At 37.7% G+C, this 19,172-nt stretch overlaps 2 protein-coding genes across 5 annotated transcripts in view; one reads left to right on the top strand and one right to left on the bottom strand.

The window, feature by feature from the left end:
* On the top strand, positions 1 to 11,698 carry PP2D1 (protein phosphatase 2C like domain containing 1). The gene is made up of 2 exons (XM_036332730.1): positions 1 to 1,546; positions 10,838 to 11,698. The coding sequence occupies exons 1-2, from the start codon at positions 439 to 441 to the stop codon at positions 11,638 to 11,640; spliced, it is 1,911 nt and encodes a 636-aa protein (XP_036188623.1). The 5' UTR covers positions 1 to 438; the 3' UTR covers positions 11,641 to 11,698.
* RAB5A (RAB5A, member RAS oncogene family) overlaps positions 11,440 to 19,172 on the bottom strand; it is a 33,640-nt gene continuing 25,907 nt past the window's right edge. For 2 of the 4 annotated variants that reach the window (XM_036332729.1, XM_036332726.1), the window contains 2 exons: positions 17,971 to 18,064; positions 11,850 to 13,282 (listed from right to left, as the gene is read on the bottom strand). In XM_036332729.1, coding sequence (XP_036188622.1) covers positions 13,167 to 13,282; positions 17,971 to 18,064 — 210 coding nt within the window. In that variant the 3' untranslated portion in view covers positions 11,850 to 13,166. Of the gene's footprint in view, positions 11,632 to 11,849; positions 13,283 to 15,799; positions 15,824 to 17,970; positions 18,065 to 19,172 lie in introns of those variants that run through there. The other 2 variants (XM_036332727.1, XM_036332728.1) reach the window with 2 other exon arrangements.

Below are 19,172 nucleotides of genomic sequence, written 5' to 3'. Positions count from 1 at the left end.
GCCCGTACCTCTTGCCCATTGTGGTCCTAAAAAATTCTGTTCTTACCATCAGTCTGGTTTTGGCATCTCCCATTCATTTTTTTGGCAAACCCTTTAATTAGGACAAAAGTGTTTTTAAGCAAGACAAAATAGAGTATGAAAGTAAGTATGCTCATATTTTGAAATCAAATTCCTAAGTCTTAAGAACATACCTCCAGATGCCTGGGATTAAATATTGTGCTGATTTCTCTGAGTATTTGCTCTTAGATGTCAAGCTGACTTTGTGGAGATTTTGCCTAATTTTATTCAGTCACACACAGGTCAATCACCAATTTATTCAATATTTCCCATGTGTGTGGTTTGTTCTCTTTTTTTTTTTTTGAAATCGCAGAAAGATGCATCAATATTCAATTCTAAGTCTAGATAAAATCATGAGGAACCAAAGTAAATTGCAAAGATATGGGTCTGCATCATTCCTGGCACATAAATATCTTTCCTCCTGCTTGCAGAGTAGTTTGGAGAGTGATGAAATGGAATATGAAAAAATTTGATTCAGAAGCGGAATTCCTAGTTTTATGGAGAAGAAAGCATTTTAGAAGGAAGGAGGAAAGACCATTATGTTATGCTGCAGACCAGCAAGAGCAGCAGCTCCGTGATAAAGTGATCACAATCCCCTGTTCCATATGCAAGAAGGAAATTGACCTAACTGGATTTTTCCTACACAAAAGGCAACATGAAGCTCTAGCCGCACTGGGTCTTGAATGGAGGAGTGGATTTAAACCAACACGCTTAGCGATTTCTAGTAAGAGAAAGTTTACCATTACTAAACTACTGTCATCTTCTACATATTCTGAAAAAGGCCTAGACAGCTTGAATAATGCTTTAGAACTACTTTGGAAGAAACAAATACCAGCGTTCTATAAGATTATGGACAACATTCCCAACAGTTCCATCTATTCACAAAAAATCCGCCATCCATTAATTAAAGGAGCAGCCATTTGCAATGACAAGAATTCTACGTGGAAAGTGCACATGAATGATAAATTTACTGTCGTGAATCATTTTGGCAGTAAACCGAATGTGTGTTTCTTCGGTTTGTTTGATGGACATCATGGTCCATCAGCAGCAGACTTCACATCCAAGGAACTCCCAGTTTTACTTCTCCATCAGCTTTCCAGATTTGATCCATCCTACCAAATGACCCCCAAAGAGCAAACATTAATCAATTCCTTCCAGACAGTGTTTAGGGAAGAGTACATCGCTCTAGAAAGCCTCTTCTCTGCAAGCAAACAAACAAAAGAATCATGGTGTGAGCATGAGAGCATACACAAAGCCTTTGCCAAAGCATTTTGGAGAATGGATAGGCTTTTACGTCTTGGAAGGCAAGAAGTATCCAGGGTTCGATGGAGTGGCTGTTCTGCAGTTGCCTGTATATTGGAAGGCAAAATCACAAGTTCCCATGACGAGAAGAATCAGAGACCCATTGACCATGATGGTTTGCCAGAGAGGTTACCTTCCCAGAACGTGCCACAAATAATTTCTGGAGAACTACATATTGCATACACTGGTAGGTACACTGAAGTGCCAGGTTATACCTTAACATTTTTTAATTCCTGGCAGCAAGACCTCTTATGTTTCCAGAATTATTTAGTGACTTATTAATGCCTAATATTGCATTGACCAATTAAGAAATGACCAATAACCAGTTTAAATGCAGATGACAGGCACACAAATCATTGTAATTTTTTTCTGTTTATTTTTAAAATATATTAATATTGATTTCACAGAGGAAGGGAGAGGGAGAGAGAGATATATCAGTGATGAGAAGGAATTGTTGATTGGCTGCTTTCTGCATGTCTCACACTGGGGATCAAGCCTGCAACCTAGGCATGTGCCCTGACTGGGAATCGAATCATGACTTCTTGGTTCATAGGTCAATGCTCAACCACTGAGCCACACCGGTTGTGCAATTATAATTCTTTTCCAAGGAGGCACATATATGAAATAATGTCACCAAAACATTAAACTTTCTAAGTGGGCAGCAATACAGCAGTTAATAAAGGCAAAGCAAATACATTACATTTGTTAAGTTCTGAGAGAAACAAAAAACGTTTCTCACACTCCTTTTTCAGAAGAATGGAAAATACTTTGACTATTGTTAGTATAATTGTTCAGTTGGTATATTGGTCATTTATTCTGATTACTAATACATTTGCAATAGGGCACTCCTGTGCTCACTGGCCAAGTGGCATCCATTTCATCTCAGAGAAAACAATAGTGCATGCCTCAATTTTATGGCATGCTTTCTCAAATATTTACTGTATTCTTTTACTTTTATTTCAGGAAGCCATTCTTTTGACATTTGGTGCTAAAGTTCCAGTTTAGGAGCTTGCCGAAAGGAAAAGCACAGGAGTAAAACCGTTTTAGTGAAGTGAATCTGAGTTACACGCAGTTTCATGAGATGTCCAGGACTCCACCACCCCATTCATGGATATAATTATTATTGATAGAGTCTGCTTGTTAAATACTAAATAATTTCTCATTTAGCCTTACAAAAACCCTGATATCTAACTGCTGGGGGTTTTTATTTAAAAATATATTTGATGACCCTGTGGTTTGGCTCAGTGGATAGAGCATCGGCCTGCGTGTGGACTGAAGGGTCCCAGGTTTGATTCCGGTCAAGGAAGGGCACATGCCCAGGTTTCGGGCTCCATCCCCAGCAGGGGGTGTGCAGGAGGCAACCAATCAATGATTCTCATCATTGATGTTTCTCTCTCTCCCTATATTTAAAAAACAAACAAACAAACAAACAAACAAACAAGAAACACATCTAAATGCACAGCATTTAAAAAAATATATTTGCCCTGGCTGGTTTGGTTCAGTAGATAGAGCGTTGGCTTGTGGACTGAAGGGTCCTGGGTTTGATTTCAGTCAAGGGCACATGCTGGGATTGCAGGCTCGATCCCCAATGGGGGGCATGCAGGAGGCAGCCAATCAATGATGCTCTCTCATCATTGATGTTTCTCTCTCCCTCTCCCTTCCTCTGTGAAATCAATAAAAAATATATTACAAATATATATTTGATGTATAACATTGGTGCAAGTTTAAGGTGTATAATATGTTAATGTGGTACACTTATATATTGTAATATGGTTGCCATTGTAGCAATAATTAACACCTGTATCACATTGCATAACTATTTCTTTTTAGTGGTTGGAATAATTAAGGTCTAGTAGTCTCTCAACAAGTCTGATGACTATAATGCAATACTGTTTTCTCCATTCCCTATACTGTGCATTAGATCTCTAGGACTTATTTACCACTCATTCCAAGTTTGTACCCTTAAGTATCTGTTCTTTCCCCCACCCCCTATATCTAAGTTTTGTTAACCCACTTCTCCAGATGAGAAAATGGAAGCTTGGCGAAGTGAGATCATTTGTTCAAGGTCTCAGAGGTAATAGAATGGAAATAATTCTGCCTCTGGAGGGGATTGCTTCCAGAGGCTGAGGAGGCTGGGCCTCAGTGACAGAGATGGCTCTGAACTAGGGCCAGATAATCACAAAGACCATTACAATGTCAAGGTCTTGGAAGTCAGCCTGTTTCTGATCTAGTTCAGGTTCTGAGCCCCAAATGAGAACTCCAGATTAAGCAACACCAAGAACCAAGTGCAGTGCCAATTTCCTTGAAGTCATTGTCATTTCTCAGGCTCTACCCTGAGATTCCAAAGTGCTTCAGAGTAGGCCTCCTCCACTGAGCAGAGAGTTTTTAGATTTCAGACCCAAGTGAGAACTGTCCCATATTCCTGGACTTGGGACCTTTATTAGAAAATATCATTAGATATCAGGGTTCTTGCAAAATTAAAGGAAAAATTAAGAGATAGTCAAGTAGATAAGATCATTAAATGTCTAGTTTACTATATGGCTAATTCTGAGGCTTATATATAAGTGTGTTACACTCTTTTACTTAGGCATCCCTGATTTTAACAGAAACAAAAATATAGGAAAAACATTCAACTTGTGAAAGGGAGGTCATGACTTACACTACAGAAGTGTTCCTAAAAGAATATAATTGATGGAAAACTTTATTCTGCATCAAGGTGTCTGGAAAGAAGATAATTTAAATGGACTATAAAAAAATAAATGTTCGCATAAATTTATTAAGAACATATTTTTTTATTTTATAAAACAAGATCTATAATTGTAGCAAGTGAATTCATTTGTCTTGTTTGAAATTTTAAAATACCAGTGTCATCACAACTCTGGAATTAAAATAAAAACACCTCACTTTATAATGAAACGTGAGGGCAGTGATGAAGCCATTAAATAACTGATTTTGTACATGTGAAAAAAGATACTTCCCAACTGATATTCCTGATTTTTTTATTCTTATCACTTCTCATTTATAATTCATTTTATAATTTTTCTTGATGCTTTTAAAATTTACTTTATTCCTCATAGGTTTATGAAGTATTTCAAGATCAGCTTATCAATTTCCCAAAAATATCTACCTGATATTTTGAGATTGTGTTGATTCTGCACAATTTGAGTATTGCCATTTTATCAATATATATTATATGTAACATCTTTTCTTGTTTAAGCATTCAATTATTTTTAAAATAGATTTCAGTAAGACAAATTGATATACCAGGTGTCCCCAAGAATGTATACACACTTTGAATAATTATAAAGACAGTGTTTATTAAAATACATTTCATTTTCAAAATGAAATAGAATCAGCTGTTAAAGTGTGTATACATTTTTTGGGGACACCCTGTGTTTTAGATTCCTTCTGCTTGAAAAACTTAAAAAAAAAAATTATATTTTTATTGATTTCAGAGAAGGGAGAGGGAGAGACTGAAACATCAACGATGAGAGAGAATCATTGAAGGGCCATCTCCTGCACGCCCCACACTGGGGATCAAGCCCGCAACCCGGGTATGTGCCCTGACTGGGAATCAAACCATGACCTCCTGGTTCATAGGTTGACACTCAATCACTGATCCACGCCGACTGGGCCTGCTTGAAAAACTTTTAATAGTTTTTGTAATGTCTTCTGGTGATAAATTCTAAGACTCTATTTACATTTGTGTTTTTCAAAGATGTATTTATTTGGCATAGAATTCTAGATTGACAGGTTTTTTTCTTTTCAGTGTTACGACTAGGATTTATTTTTCTTTTACTGTCTTCTGGCTTACATCCCCCCCCCCCCTTTTTTTTTTTTTGCTGTGAAGGTATTTTATTTTTTCTGTGTCTGAGTCTTCTTTCTTTTTTCTTAACTCCTTCACCTTTTTCACCCAGACTCCCAACCCACCTCCTCTCTGATAGCTCTATGTTGCTGGTTTATTATGTTCATTATAGCCCACATATAAGTGAAATCACATGGTGTTGGGGGCCAGATGTAAGCTGGCAAGGTCCTTGCACCTGAAGGGGGCTAGCAAGGCTGGGACCCTTACCCACACAGTTTTCCCAGACTTGTTTGGATGGCGATTATCAGTAGAATGAGAACAGCCTTTCATAGCTTACCAAGAAGTCGGTAACTATTTACTGAGATATGCTGTACTGAGAACTTGTCCTTCTGCTGTCTCTCCCTTAGAGATTAAGAGGAACAAAGAATACATTCCTCTTGACCTCCTATTCAGTGTCTTGTGTATAAATAAGATTGTGTGGCTAATAAACCTGCTTCAGTTCCTCGAGAGCTGTAGTCCTCCCGATCCCGCTTTCCTGTCTTTCTTTATTTTCTCAATTCCCACCTTTCTGTGCTCGCTTCGGCAGCACATATACTAAAATTCCCACCTTCCTGCCTCAGCCCGGCTCAACCTGTCAGGCTGGCCCTGACAACATGGTAGTTGTATTTATCTGACTGGGTTATTTCACTTAGCATAATACTCTCCAGGTCCCTCATCCATAAAAGGTAAGCTTTCCTTCTTCTTTATGGCTGAATAGTATTTCATTCTGCAAATGTACCACAGCTTTTTTATCCACTCATCTACTGATGGGCACTTGGTCTGTTTCAAAATCTTGGCTATTGTAAATAATGCTGCAGTGAACATAGGGGTGCATATATTCTTTTGAATTGTTTCAGGTTCTTTGGATATATTCCCAGGAGTGGAATCGCTGGGTCTTTATGGCTTGCATTATTTATGAGAAATCTTCTATTACCACTATTCCTGTCTATGTGTCTTTCCCTTCCCTGACTGATGGTTTAAAGGTTTTATCATTGGTTTTAAGCAAAATTGTGATGCACCTCAAATTTTTTCTCCAAGTTTTCTCCTCTCCTTAAGGAATTTCAATGATGTACTTTAGGCCAATTGAGATTGTCCAAAATCTCCATAATGTTCTTTAGATTTTGTTAGTTTTCAAAATCACCATTTTTTTTTCTTCTGCAACATCTAATTTGCCATTAATCATATCCATTGTATTTTTTAATATATATTTTTAGTGATTTCCGAGAGGGAGAGGGAGAGATATCAATGATGAGAATCACCTGCCTTCTGCACACACCCCCATACCAGGGAATCGAGCCCGCAACCCGGGCATGTGCCCTTGACTGGAATTGAACCCCAGGACCCTTCAGTCTGCATGCTGATGCTCTATCTACTGAGCCAAAGCAGCTAGGGATATTTTTCCATTGATTTTTAGAGTGGAAGAGAGAGGTAAAGACTGAGAGAAATATCGATGTAACACATCGATTGGTTGCCTCCTGCACACGCTCTGACCAGGGCCCAGCTCAGGAGCCTGCAACTGAAGTATGTGCCCTTAAGCCAATGGTTCTCAACCTTGGCTGCACATTAGAATCACCTGGGAATCTTTTTAAAATCCGGATTTCTGGGCCTCATCCTCCGGAAATTCTGTTGCTTTGTTGCTAATGTTGTGGCCCCACCCCATAACAAAGAATTTCTGGAGGATGAGGCCCAGAAATCAGGATTTAAAAGATTCCCAGGTGATTCTAATGTGCAGCCAAGGTTGAGAAGCATTGCCTTAAGCAGAACTTTGGTCCTCAGGCCAACGTTCTATCCACTGAGCCAAACTGACTAGGGTGTATTTTTCACTTTTAACATTGTATTTTTATTTATTTAATCTTCACCCAATATATTTTTATTGATTTTAAAGAGGAAGAGAAATATCAATATGAGAGAAACATTAATTGGCTGACTCTCTCAAACTGGAAATTGAACCCACAATATGGGTACGTGCCCTGACTAGGAATTGAACGCGCCACCTTTCAGGGTACAGAATGACACTCCAACCAACTGAGCCACACTGGCCAGAGCTAACATTTTATTTTCATCTTTACAAGTTTGCATTTTAAAAATTATCTTCCATGTCTGTACTCAACTTTTTATTATATTTTATTGATTTTTTACAGAGAGGAAGGGAGAGGGATAGAGAGTTAGAAACATCGATGAGAGAGAAACATTGATCAGCTGCCTCTTGCACACCCCCTACTGGGGATGTGCGTGCAACCAAGGTACATGCCCTTGACCGGAATCGAACCTGGGACCTTTCAGTCCGCAGGCCGACGCTCTATCCACTGAGCCAAACCGGTTAGGGCTCTACTTAACTTTTTAAACATATGGTATTGTTATAACTTTTAATGTTCTTGTCTACTAATCCCAACATCTGTGTCAGTTCTTAGTTTTATTTTTTTTTAAACTGTGGGTAGTTTTTTTCTGCTTATTTGCATGCCCCATGATCTAGTTTCCTATCACAAGTTCTGGAGTCCAGAAACCTAAATTAAGGTGTTGATAAGCCACACTTCCTCTGAAGCCTCTAAGGCAGTGGTTCTCAACCTGTGGGTCGTGACCCCTTTGGGGGTCAAACGACCCTTTCACAGGGGTCACCTAGGACCATCGGAAAACACATATATAATTACATATTCTTTTTGTGATTAATCACTATACTTTAATTATGTTCAATTTGTAACAATGAAATTGGGAGTCACCACAACATGAGGAACTGTATTAAAGGGTCGCGGCATTAGGAAGGTTGAGAACCACTGCTCTAAGGGAAAATGCTTGCCTCTTTCAGCTTCTAGTGGCTACAGGCACTGCTTGGCCCAAGGCTGCAAAACTCCAATCTATGCTTCCATTTTCCCATGGCTTTTTACTCTTCTGATATCTTATAAGGATACTGTTCTTTGGATTTAGGACCAACTTGGTGGTGGGTCACATACATACAAACCTGATTCTGAGAACACATCCAACAAATACTTGACAGATAGTTGACTGATATGTAAAATATTATCTGGTTCCAGCTTTATAATGGTGAACATGAGTTTCATGCACACACATTTTACATAATGAAACAGGGAATACCCAGGGAAAAGTAGCTCCACATCATGATGTCCTCCCATATAAATTCAGCCTTTTTGGCCAAAATTAAGAGTCCTTAACAAAAACTAGACAAAGATTGTTTAACCCCTAACATCATTTACATGCACTTCTGTTATGCTTCCATTTTAGGTATACTTCATGTGTGTCAATTTCCTTAGCTTTGCTATTTTTCAATTGCTTTTTCTTTTCCCAATAACTATTTCTTCATTTCTCCAGTTATTGCTCCCTATTCCCTTAAGCCTATAATTCTATTTCATAAGAGACTTTCTTGCAATTTTTAAATAAATGGTTCTGATGTGTAGCTTCATCTCAATTTATTTTTGGATAGGCTCCTTGTGTTCTGTGAAGAGGAAAGCAGGCAAAGGAAAAACCTTTATCAAGTGTCTACTTATTAAAAGTACCTTCTTACCCTAGCTGGTATGGCTTAGTGGATAGAGTGTCAAGCCTTCAAACTGAAGGGTCCCAGGTTCGATTCCCATCAAGGACACATGCCTGGGTTGCAGGTTCCTTCCCCAGTAGGGGGCGTGCAGGAGGGAGCCAATCAGATTCTTTCTCATCGTTGTTTCTCTCCCTCTCCTTTCCTCTCTGAAATATCTATATATACGTACCTTCTTAAATCCTCACAATAGCATTGACAAAAAACTGCAGGTGGAAAACTGTTAGCTAAATGAAGTGACTTAATGAATGTCACACAAAGTGGGACTCAAGTTTAAGTGTGTCAGGCTCCCAAGTCTTTCCACTTCCCCATGCTGTTTCTTCTAAACAAGCCATCTTTTTATCCCAGGGCACTCCTACATCCTAGGTATGTTTCCTTTTCTTACCACTACCTAAGTTTTCTTCCTCTTTTCTCCAGTTCTTCCTTAAAACTTTCCTGTTATCTTCAACAGTAAGTAGCCTTGCTGGCTTTAGCTGAAAAAAAATCTTGATCTTGACCATTCAGATACAGAATTCCTTTCAGAATTCCAAGGTCACTCTGACTTACAGAATACTTTTCCTTTTCACAAGTCAGAGATCACCCAGCAATTGCAGGAGGCAGTTACATCACAGCCCTCTATCTATGGAATACCTTGCCTGATTATACAAGATATCTTAAAAAGGCTTAAGTAACATCTCAAAGCAGTTCTTCTTAATCCCTATATGATTAATCCCCCTAAACATGACGCTCTCCCAGTAACCCTGTTCCATTTTTGTTCCGATAACATTTTCTGAATGGCACAATCTCTCCAGCTACTAAAAAATTATCTTTATGTCTAAGACTTTGAATTCTTATTTATAATCAGATTCATTAAAATTTTTGTGTAAGTCTTCATTATATTCACTGCTAATTCTCATATCCTTCAAACAATGTTACAGGGCCTTTTCTTGAAAGCCAATCTGTCCCCCCTTTTATACTGTCATGACTTGCTTCTCCCTTCAGTTTTGCAGATACATGGACATACAGTGCTATTTTAAAATCTTACTCATTTTCCATCTTCCTTGGGGCTTTTTATTCATTATTCTATTCTTTTAGCTTTAACAGTCAACTACTTTCAACAACCCCATTTGCAGCTGACAGCATATGCAACCTAAGGTCCAGGAAATAAAACAATTAACCCTGCACACCTAAGTAGAATAATCAGCAGCAAAGACCTATTAATATAAAATATTAATAAATCCTTCTACAAAATATAAGAAGTCCTGCTATTAGGATTATCATTTATACAGTTCTTAGATTTCTAAAACATTTTCCATATACATCTTCATCTTTTGGTCCCATTAACTCAAGATATTTTAACAATTCCCATTATGTAAACGAGGCAATAAGCTCAGTCTATGCCAGATACCAATTCTTCACTAACTTATACTCTGTCCAATCATACTAGGTTGTGGACCTCTGCCTCCTGAAAGGTAAATTCATTTACTTCATTTCATGTTGGCTATTATCCATTTAATACATTAATAACACGTATTTTTTTCTTCATAAGGCTGTGGTTTAATTTCTTTTTAGCCACACACATCAGGAACCTAACAAGCCTGACATTAACAGTCATATTCTAATTTTTTTTCATCACCCATACCTACCTGTATTTTAGTTTTTAACATTACTAGTTATAAAACCAGCAAATTCCACTTTTAAAAAAATCAAAATTTGTTTTTAAACAAAAGGCATTTATTTAAACATTTAGAAATGTCTGCTCTATGGAATATATATTGGTTATAAAAAAGTTCAACTTTTGGCTCTACAAAGTAAGTAACATTTGGAAGTGGTTTCATAAAACATTTGATTTTTCAGAGTCTGTAATTTTAGTTTTTTAAATACTAAATGCGGTATTTTAACACTAAATTGCTTTAAAAGTAGGAATAAACTGGCCTCTCAGCTTGAATTACTGTAAATCATCCAACGATACCAATTTATACATTTAAAAATATTTTAAAATGGCTTACTTTGTTTATGCATTGAAACACAGAATTACTAAAGTTAACAGCATACTTTGATACAACTGGTTATTAAATCTCTGGGATCAACTTTCTCTAATAATCTTTTAGGTAATGTACAAGCACTCTTATGCAGAAATGGGAAAGGCTTTCGCCTAACCAAAGAACACACTCTGAGAAGCAAAAAGGAAAAAAGAAGAGTACTTCAGAATGGAGCGGTAGTCAGTTCAAATGAACCATATGGACTCCTAGAAGGGCAAATAAAAACCACAAGAGGACTTGGATTTCATGGAAATCCCAAACTGAAAAAATTCATTATCCCGGTACCTCAAACTATGTCTGTCCCTATAGATGACTTATGTCAATTCCTTATCTTAGCTACTAATGGACTCTGGGAAGTTCTGGATAAAAAGGAAGTCACTGCATTGGCAATAACAATGTTTCAAATGTATGAAGAAACATACTCTTTAAACATCCAAAAAGAATCATCATCCAAAAAGCCTCTGTTACTCCCAATCAATGAATCAAACGCTACTGAATCAACAAGTAATACCCACACATTGTTTCAGCGTAAATCTGAAGAACGTGTGTCAAGTACAAATTCAAAAGAAAATTTGTCTGATGTAAAATCTAAATATTTCACTCATGGTCCTAAAAATACACAAACATTTCTACCAGAAATGACTAATTGTGGTACTTGCAGTGAGAAAGCAACTGAAAGGCCAACCCATGTAGACGGTGTGCAAAAAGATTCAAGTGGAAAAGAAACAATATGCACCAAGGATATCTATGAAGCGGTAGCTGAGTATATCAGCCATGGACTTGTACATGCTGCTTTAGTGGCTGGCTCCAGAGATAACATTACAGTTATGGTAATACTTCTCAATGGAAGTGAATGTCAGTTTCTGAAATGAAAGATAAAGTTCTGATTATCCAGAATACAAAAATATGAAGACTCTTCAACTCTTCAATGAACCAGATATTAGGATAATACATCAATACCACACAAATCATTTTTAAGAATGTAGTAAAGAAAATATAAAGACAGATTTTTGAGTTACATAACACCATTTATATATGTTCACTGCTCCATTAAAAAAAAAAAAGAGAGAAAAACCAGTGCTTGCTTTTTATACCACTTTATTCCAACCTGAGCACCTCAATATAAAACTAAACACTGGTGAACTGTTTTCCTTACTAATTTTGAATTACTGTAAATGTACAAGTTCTGCTAGCAGTTCAACACTTAAATAGATTAAAATCATCTCTGACACATGGTAGATTTCATATAATGAAAATACCTAAAACAATTAGTGCAATATACTGAATTGATCAAAATAAACAAACTTTGGAAAATAAGGCTGCAAGATTATTACTAACATATCGCAATACTTATGCTACAAATTACTGGTACATTGGTTATTACGGTTCTGAAGCCCCTTCCTTTGAAAGGGGGCAAGAAGGAAAAAATTAGCTGTTTTAGTAACTGTACATTTTGTATGCTTTTAAGCAACTCTTAAATATTACAGAAGAGGAACATATGGAGACTACAGTGCAGTACCCTATTTACAGTACAGCTGAAGATCGAATTTAAAATAATCAGGTCTGAATGTACATAATTGTTAGTGCATTGACTATATTATGCCCAAAGGGAACAAAGCCCTGGACCTCCATGCCCCTAAACAAAACCGATAAAATGGCCTGCAGTGATTAAACAGAAATCACAGACACCTGGTTTGTTTCACGTTTGTTGAAGAGCTCACCTTTGAAGGGAACACTACCCATTAAGATGCATTTTATCAGTTTACATATTCCTAAAACAAGATGAGGTTACAATTGGTTTTTGTTTTTTTTTACCCCATTTAAAAAAATAACAGGACTGGCTACAATTTAGATGCCACTAATGTTCATTCCACCCTCCCCCCCAAACCCCATATGTGGGACTGTTTTCTTGCGGCTAATTTGTTTAAATGTGGAATGTACACTTTAAATACGGATACTAAGAGAAATTACTGGCTGCCTAAATACTATAGCTAAGCATAAATATCTTTAGAACCTTCTAAAAAAAAAAAAAGAGTGTTTCTGAAAGGCTCAAATTAAGTTCGAAATCTCTTTCTTAGAACTGGCTGGTTAACTGTGGGTTCAGATAGTCATTTGCCTATATCCCTGGTGATGAGAAATGATTCCTCCTAACCTTCCAAGGAAACAAGTATACACAGCTCTCATTTCCCCCTTCTACTGCTGAAACGTTAGTCAGAGGGTCACATGCATGTCATTAAAAATTAAGTTCAAAACACTTAAAATAATTCTGTATTAGAAACTTGACTCTATCATAAGTCTCTTCTTTTTGGAAGTCATACTGAGCTGGTTAAATGCTCCAATTCCACGGTTATTACATTTAGGAAGCAGAAGACTATTCCAGCTAGTTCAAACTGGAGGCTTAGTTACTACAACACTGACTCCTGGTTGGCTGTGTGGGTTCAGTAAGGTCTACTCCTCTTCCCCTGGCAGAATTTGCTCCTGGATTCTGTGGTTCATTCTTTGGCAACTTTTTAGCTGAGAAATAAAGTATTAAAACAAAACACAATTAGAATATTCATACTAGAATGTTAATCTTCTTACTGATAATCTTCCTTTCTAATTAGATTACCCCAAAGTGTCACATAACCATATGTTCATGCTTTTCAAATGTTTATTGAGTATCCACTAAGTATCAAAACATTAGTCACTCGGTCCTGATGGAGTTCAGTGAGTTGATAGAAGGATAAAATGGGGACCAGTTGCTGACACACAATTAAAACTTAACACTTCTTCCCAGAGCTGTCGTCCCACCCTTGGGGCCTCTGCTGGGAAAACGGAATCAAGTCTCAAACAACACCTTTTTAATTGTATCTCTAGTATTAGAGATGTAGGGCAGTACTGTATTATACCTCTGTGAATGTAAAATAGGGGGAGCTCTGCTCAGCCACAAGCCAGGCTGATGGCTGCCAGTACAGTGGTGGTGGTGGGAGCCTCTCCCGCCTCCTCAGCAGCGCTAAGGATGTCTGACTGCAGCTAGACCTGCTCCCCGCTGGCAAGTAGACATCCCCTGAGAGCTCCCGGGCTGCCAGAGGGATGTCTGACTGCCAGCTTAGGCCCAATCCCCCCCAGGGAGCGGGCCTAAGCCAGCAGATGGACATCCCAAGAGGGATCCCAGACTGTGAGAGGGCATAGGCCGAGCTGAAAGACCCCGCCCACCCCGAGTGCACAAATTTTTGTGCACGAGACCTCTAGTGTATATATAGTTTGAATTGTTGGAAACTTCAGCTGTGCTGTCAACTTTGGAAAAACTATCCCAGTTGTTCTGTGTTGGGTTGGCATTGTACAGAAATTAACAGCCATGTTGGTCTGGAAACGTTCAACATAATTTTTTCCATTTGTACAGGGGTAAAGCACTGTATTAAATATGTAAGGTCTTAATCTACATGGGTTTGATTACAGAAACTAATAAAGTATCCTCTAAATAAAAAAAACAAAACAAAAAAACTTAACACTAAAGCTATATGAAATCTTTATGTAGATTCACCTACCAATACCAGAAAAGGTATACTTTATTTCAAAATCATTAACACCTCTATTATTTATTTGACAGCCAATCTACACTAATAAAAGACAAAGATGCTAATTGACCGTACATTCGCTATGCCCACCAGCCAATCAGAAGAGCATGCAAATTAACCCAACAAAGATGGCCGTTAAATTTGCATACTGCAGGCTAGCGGGGCAGGGCCTCGCCATCTGCCGCCTGCCCCAACCGCGGGATAGGGCCTGCTGTGTGCGACCCAGGGAGCAGGCCTAAGCCAGGAGGTGGTTATCTCCCGAGGGGTCCCAGACTGTGAGAGGGCACAGGTCGGGCTGAGGGATACCCCCTTCCCCCGCCAGTGCACAAATTTTTGTGCACAGGGCCTAAACCTAAGCGACCAGTTGTTATGACACACACTGACCACAAGGGGGCAGGCACACAACACAGGAGCTGCCCCCTGGTGGTCAGTGTGCTCCCACAGTGGGAGCACTGCTCAGCTGACCGACGGGACAGATGCCAAACGCTGGGCTCAGGATCATGGTGGGCGAGCTGCAGTGACGGTAGGTGCAGTGTTGCCGGGATGAGTGGAAGCCGTGCGGCACTGGCCCCTCCCCAGCCACCTGCTGCTTTACACACTACTACATCCCTCAGGGGATGTTAGACTGCCGATTTTGGCCTATCCCTGCAGGCCCCACTGAGGGACCCCACCAGTGCACAAATCTGTGTACTGGGCCTCTAGTAATGTTTATAAAGTTCAGCTTCTATCAATGTTCTCTGGACTGCTACAAGCACATTTTGGAATAAGTTAGGATATAAACAAATAGCATTACCATCACCCCAGAACTTATCCTCTGCTGTGCAATCTAATTATTACCAAATTATAACAGATCACATCTCCTATTTTCTTCCTACCTTACGCAGATTTTACCCTTCAAATATCTACCATTTTCCTTTCTTGTAACTGAGTAAGAATACTAATGTGATTCATAAGTAATTCTACTTAATGCAAGTGAGGCTCTCTCAAAAACCATTTCCCAATTTTGAGACAGATGAGCATGGCTTGCCTCATTTGAACAAAGCCCCTGAACCAGCAGTTATAGCTTTAGCTCTGCTATACTCGGTACAATGCTGTTCTCTGTAGCACTGCACCTGCTGATTAGATGTCAGCTGCTTGGAATCTGAAGATCCTTATATGCTGGGTTCATGAAATAATAAAACGTCTTTAAGAGTACAGATTGTAAGGGTAGCTAGACACACTGGTCTCTACCAACCTTGGGAATGGACTACTATGGTAAGACTCTAACTTAATCTTAGCTTTGGCTAAGCTTACACAAAAGTTAAACATGCTCTACTTCAAAATCTGAACGCCTAATTGTGTCTTGGATCTTCTATCCTTTATTTGTTGTAATATTCCACATCAGCATTAATAATCTCTAGAATTCTAGATGCTGGGCTGGGCAATGGATCGGGAAGCCAGAACATCAAGGTTTGGGAAGAAAAGCCATCATCACCTTAGGGTACTTCTCTAGGAACTTCTGTATAGATGGTAGGGTAAATGATAATAAAACGATACATTTCCAGTCAGCTGTATTCACAAAGTTTCATAGGACAAAGAATAGGCTACCATTATAAACTTTATTATAATTATGTCAAGTTAGGTTTCTGACTGAGTGACCATTTTCACTTTAGCAGGGCTTCCTGTAATTAGATATGAGTGAAATCAGGAGGCTGAAGGAAATGAACCAGAATGGTTAATTTTTACTGTGATAAACCAAAACACATTTTGGGGATTTCAAAAGAAGCTGTCTCCTGTCTTATATCTTACTGAATGTCACCAAAGTGAAACTGGTACTATCTGTTTTGTACATAGATAACCAGCCTACCAATCTGTCCCTAAATTGATTAGGATTGTGAGAAAAGAAAAATTCTAGATCAAGTTAATGAAAATGAACAAGAAAAGAAGCCACTCAAAACCTTATAAAATTAAAAGCAGATGATAAATTTATTTTAAACTCTTCCACGAAATAAGTGTACTCCCTTTGGGAAGTCACCAAAGTAAAAATATGAGTGTATTGTGTGATTTAAGTTATAATCTGGTAAAAGAAATGGCCTTTCCACTTCTTTCAAGGAAAGAACATTCTAATTTCAGAACAGTAATAGAAAGTTCTAGTATGTAGGCTACTTTCTGACTGGAAAAACGACCTTACTAGTACTTCTAAATAAAAAATAAAAATTAAATAAATTAAATTAAGACTCCTCTGGTATTCAGCCCCCCCTCCCCCTGGTAGTCTTAATACCATCAGAAAGCTTTAAAGTTCAGCCTGATTTAAAGGACTTACTATTTTGTTTTCTTTAAACTTTCCAGATGTGGTTCAGGGTGTGGTGTCACCCATCCCATTTACAAAAAGAGCGTATTGTCCACAATCCTTCACAACTGTGCTGGCTAGCATTTCCCTAATAAATACGAGCCTGAGTTTCTCAGGAAAATATTTTAGACAGCAGTTTTTTCCTAAGTGAGCCACCATTAAACTCTTTCCCTTAGTTCCAGTTATTATGACAGTACTTGCAACTTTTTTTGAGTTTTTTTTTTTAAGCTCTTAAATGGTTAATTGGTATGACTTCAATATAAAAGAGTATTTCTTATTTGGGGATAGGAATGTGGACACTCAGTTAATGATCATTGCAATTTAATAAAAGATGTTATGGGACAAGAAGAGTGCTGGCACATGAATAGAGTGGAGGCAGAAAATTGTGAGAGCCACCTAAGTAGACCCTTCCCATAGAATCTGCACCTTAAAACTAATGGAAGGAGTTTAAAGTCAATAGAAATACTTTTATTTTTGTTATAGACAGAAAGAAACTTCCTTATTACTATTCCAACTTCATTACTTCAACAATGGTAGAATAGCAATCATCATCAGTTTAAAGTACCTTAAAGAAAAGGTAAGAGTGCTGCATAGGATGGAATGATCATTGAGGTCACATAAAGCATAGACGGTGTTTTGTTTTTCCTCTTTCTCTCTGTGTCTCATGCTTTGAAACTTTATTACAATATCTGCATTAAAAAATATGGCTCTAAGTTTATTACCTTTTATTTAAAAAGTATAACCTAATAGAAAAACACACACTTTATCCTCAGTGAAATCTTTAGAAAATCTATTACTGCAAAGTCCAGGCTTCCATATTTTCAGAAGAAACCATGCTTAAAGTATTACAACCTAATAGATAATAATCTCTCAAATTTGACAATATTACTAAGTAATGAATGTTTGGTCAAAAGGATCTAAAATAGTTGTAGAATCAATTAAAAAAAATAAAAAAAAGAAGGAAAATCGAAGAATTTTTTAAAAAGAAGAGTCAAACTAGCCCTGGCTCAGTTTGGTTGGGCATTGGTCATCTTGGGTACCAAAAAGAATGCCAGTTTAATTCCTGGCCAGGGCACATGCCCAGGTTGCAGTCTCAATCCCTGGCAGGGAGCATGTAGGAGGCAGCTGACAGATGTTATACTCTCACATCAATGTTTTGATTTTTTTTTCTCTCCCTTCCCCTCTCTCTAAAAACCAATAAAAAAAACCCCAGAAAATTTTAAAAATAAAAATATTTTTAAAATAGAGTCAAACTAAAAATGTTCCAGTATAATTTGTTTTGCCTATATTTGTAGTTTGAAAAAAGTTCATCTTACCTATTGCCATGAATATTTCATTTACATTCATTGATGTTTTAGCTGATGTCTCCATGAATAATAAACTGTTGTCATCTGCATAGGACTGTGCTTCCTGTTTATAGAACAAAAATAAGAGGCTTCCTTATTACTACTCCAACTTAATTATCTACAACCAATAATTACTAGGTAAAAGTAAAACAAAGATAATGGCATTGTGTAATTTTCTTTTTGCTTTAACTTGCACTATCCCAGCCTGATTAATCTGGTCTTACATTAAATCTGCTTTCCAGCCCTGGCCAGGGAACATGCATAGGCTTCAAGGTTGATCCCTGTTGGTGCACCTACAGGAAGGCAACTGATCAATGTTTCTCTCTCTCTCCCCCCACCCCCTCCTCTCTAAAATCAATGTGTGTCCTCAGGTGACAATTAAGTAAATAAATAAAAATAAAGTCCTTTAAATCTGCTTTCTAGAGGGGGAAAATTTTATCCTATTCTAAATATAAAATTTTCTTGGATCTCAATGGCAATTTTTTTTTTTTAACAGCAAAGGTGGAAATTTATTGAAGAACAAGTACACACTCTCATGTGGGGAGGGGGAAAATGTACCCTCAATGGCAAATTTTACTTATGCTCATCATTTGCAATAAAGTCAAAGGGAAACCAAATATATAATATTGCCTTCAACCACTAAAAGGCACTCTGATATTTAATTCTAAATGAGTTTTGTAAGCAACATTTTAAATTTGAATGTATTATGATCCATTCCTTTGAAAATTGTTACTATTCTACATTTTTGTCATGCTTTACAGTTTACATGTATTATTGCCTTTGATCCTCACAGCTGTTGTAAAGAGCAACCAATTATCTTTCCCATTTGACAAAGAAAAAAAATGAGGTAATAAGGTTCCTTTGAACTGTAATGTGATAGAACCACTTCTGACTATAATTTACATGCTCTATCTACCACTCTATGCTGGGGAGTTAATATATGATACCATACCTGACATGGATGTCACCAGAACCAAATGAACTCTGTATGCTCAGCTTCACACCTAATGATGTAAGAACCATTACTTCCCTTTCTCCGTATCTAGCCAAATTCCCTTCACTGATGTTGTACATATAATGGCCACAATCAAACTTCTCTAGTAGAGAAGCTGACAAACAAGAGGACAGAAGTTTTAAAATATCTACTTAAAGACATTTGCTTTATTTTAAAA

Source organism: Myotis myotis, unplaced genomic scaffold (genome assembly GCF_014108235.1).
Source record: "Myotis myotis isolate mMyoMyo1 unplaced genomic scaffold, mMyoMyo1.p scaffold_m19_p_13, whole genome shotgun sequence".
NCBI classification, from domain to species: Eukaryota; Metazoa; Chordata; class Mammalia; order Chiroptera; family Vespertilionidae; genus Myotis; species Myotis myotis.
This window is presented reverse-complemented; position numbering and strand designations above follow the sequence as displayed.

Bases quoted from the DNA above. Each gene is read 5' to 3' on its own strand.
- PP2D1 (XM_036332730.1), top strand. From the start codon at position 439: ATGGGTCTGCATCATTCCTGGCACATAAATATCTTTCCTCCTGCTTGC. The intron at 1,547-10,837 runs GTAGGTACACTG...ATAATCTTTTAG, and splicing joins ACTACATATTGCATACACTG to GTAATGTACAAGCACTCTTA.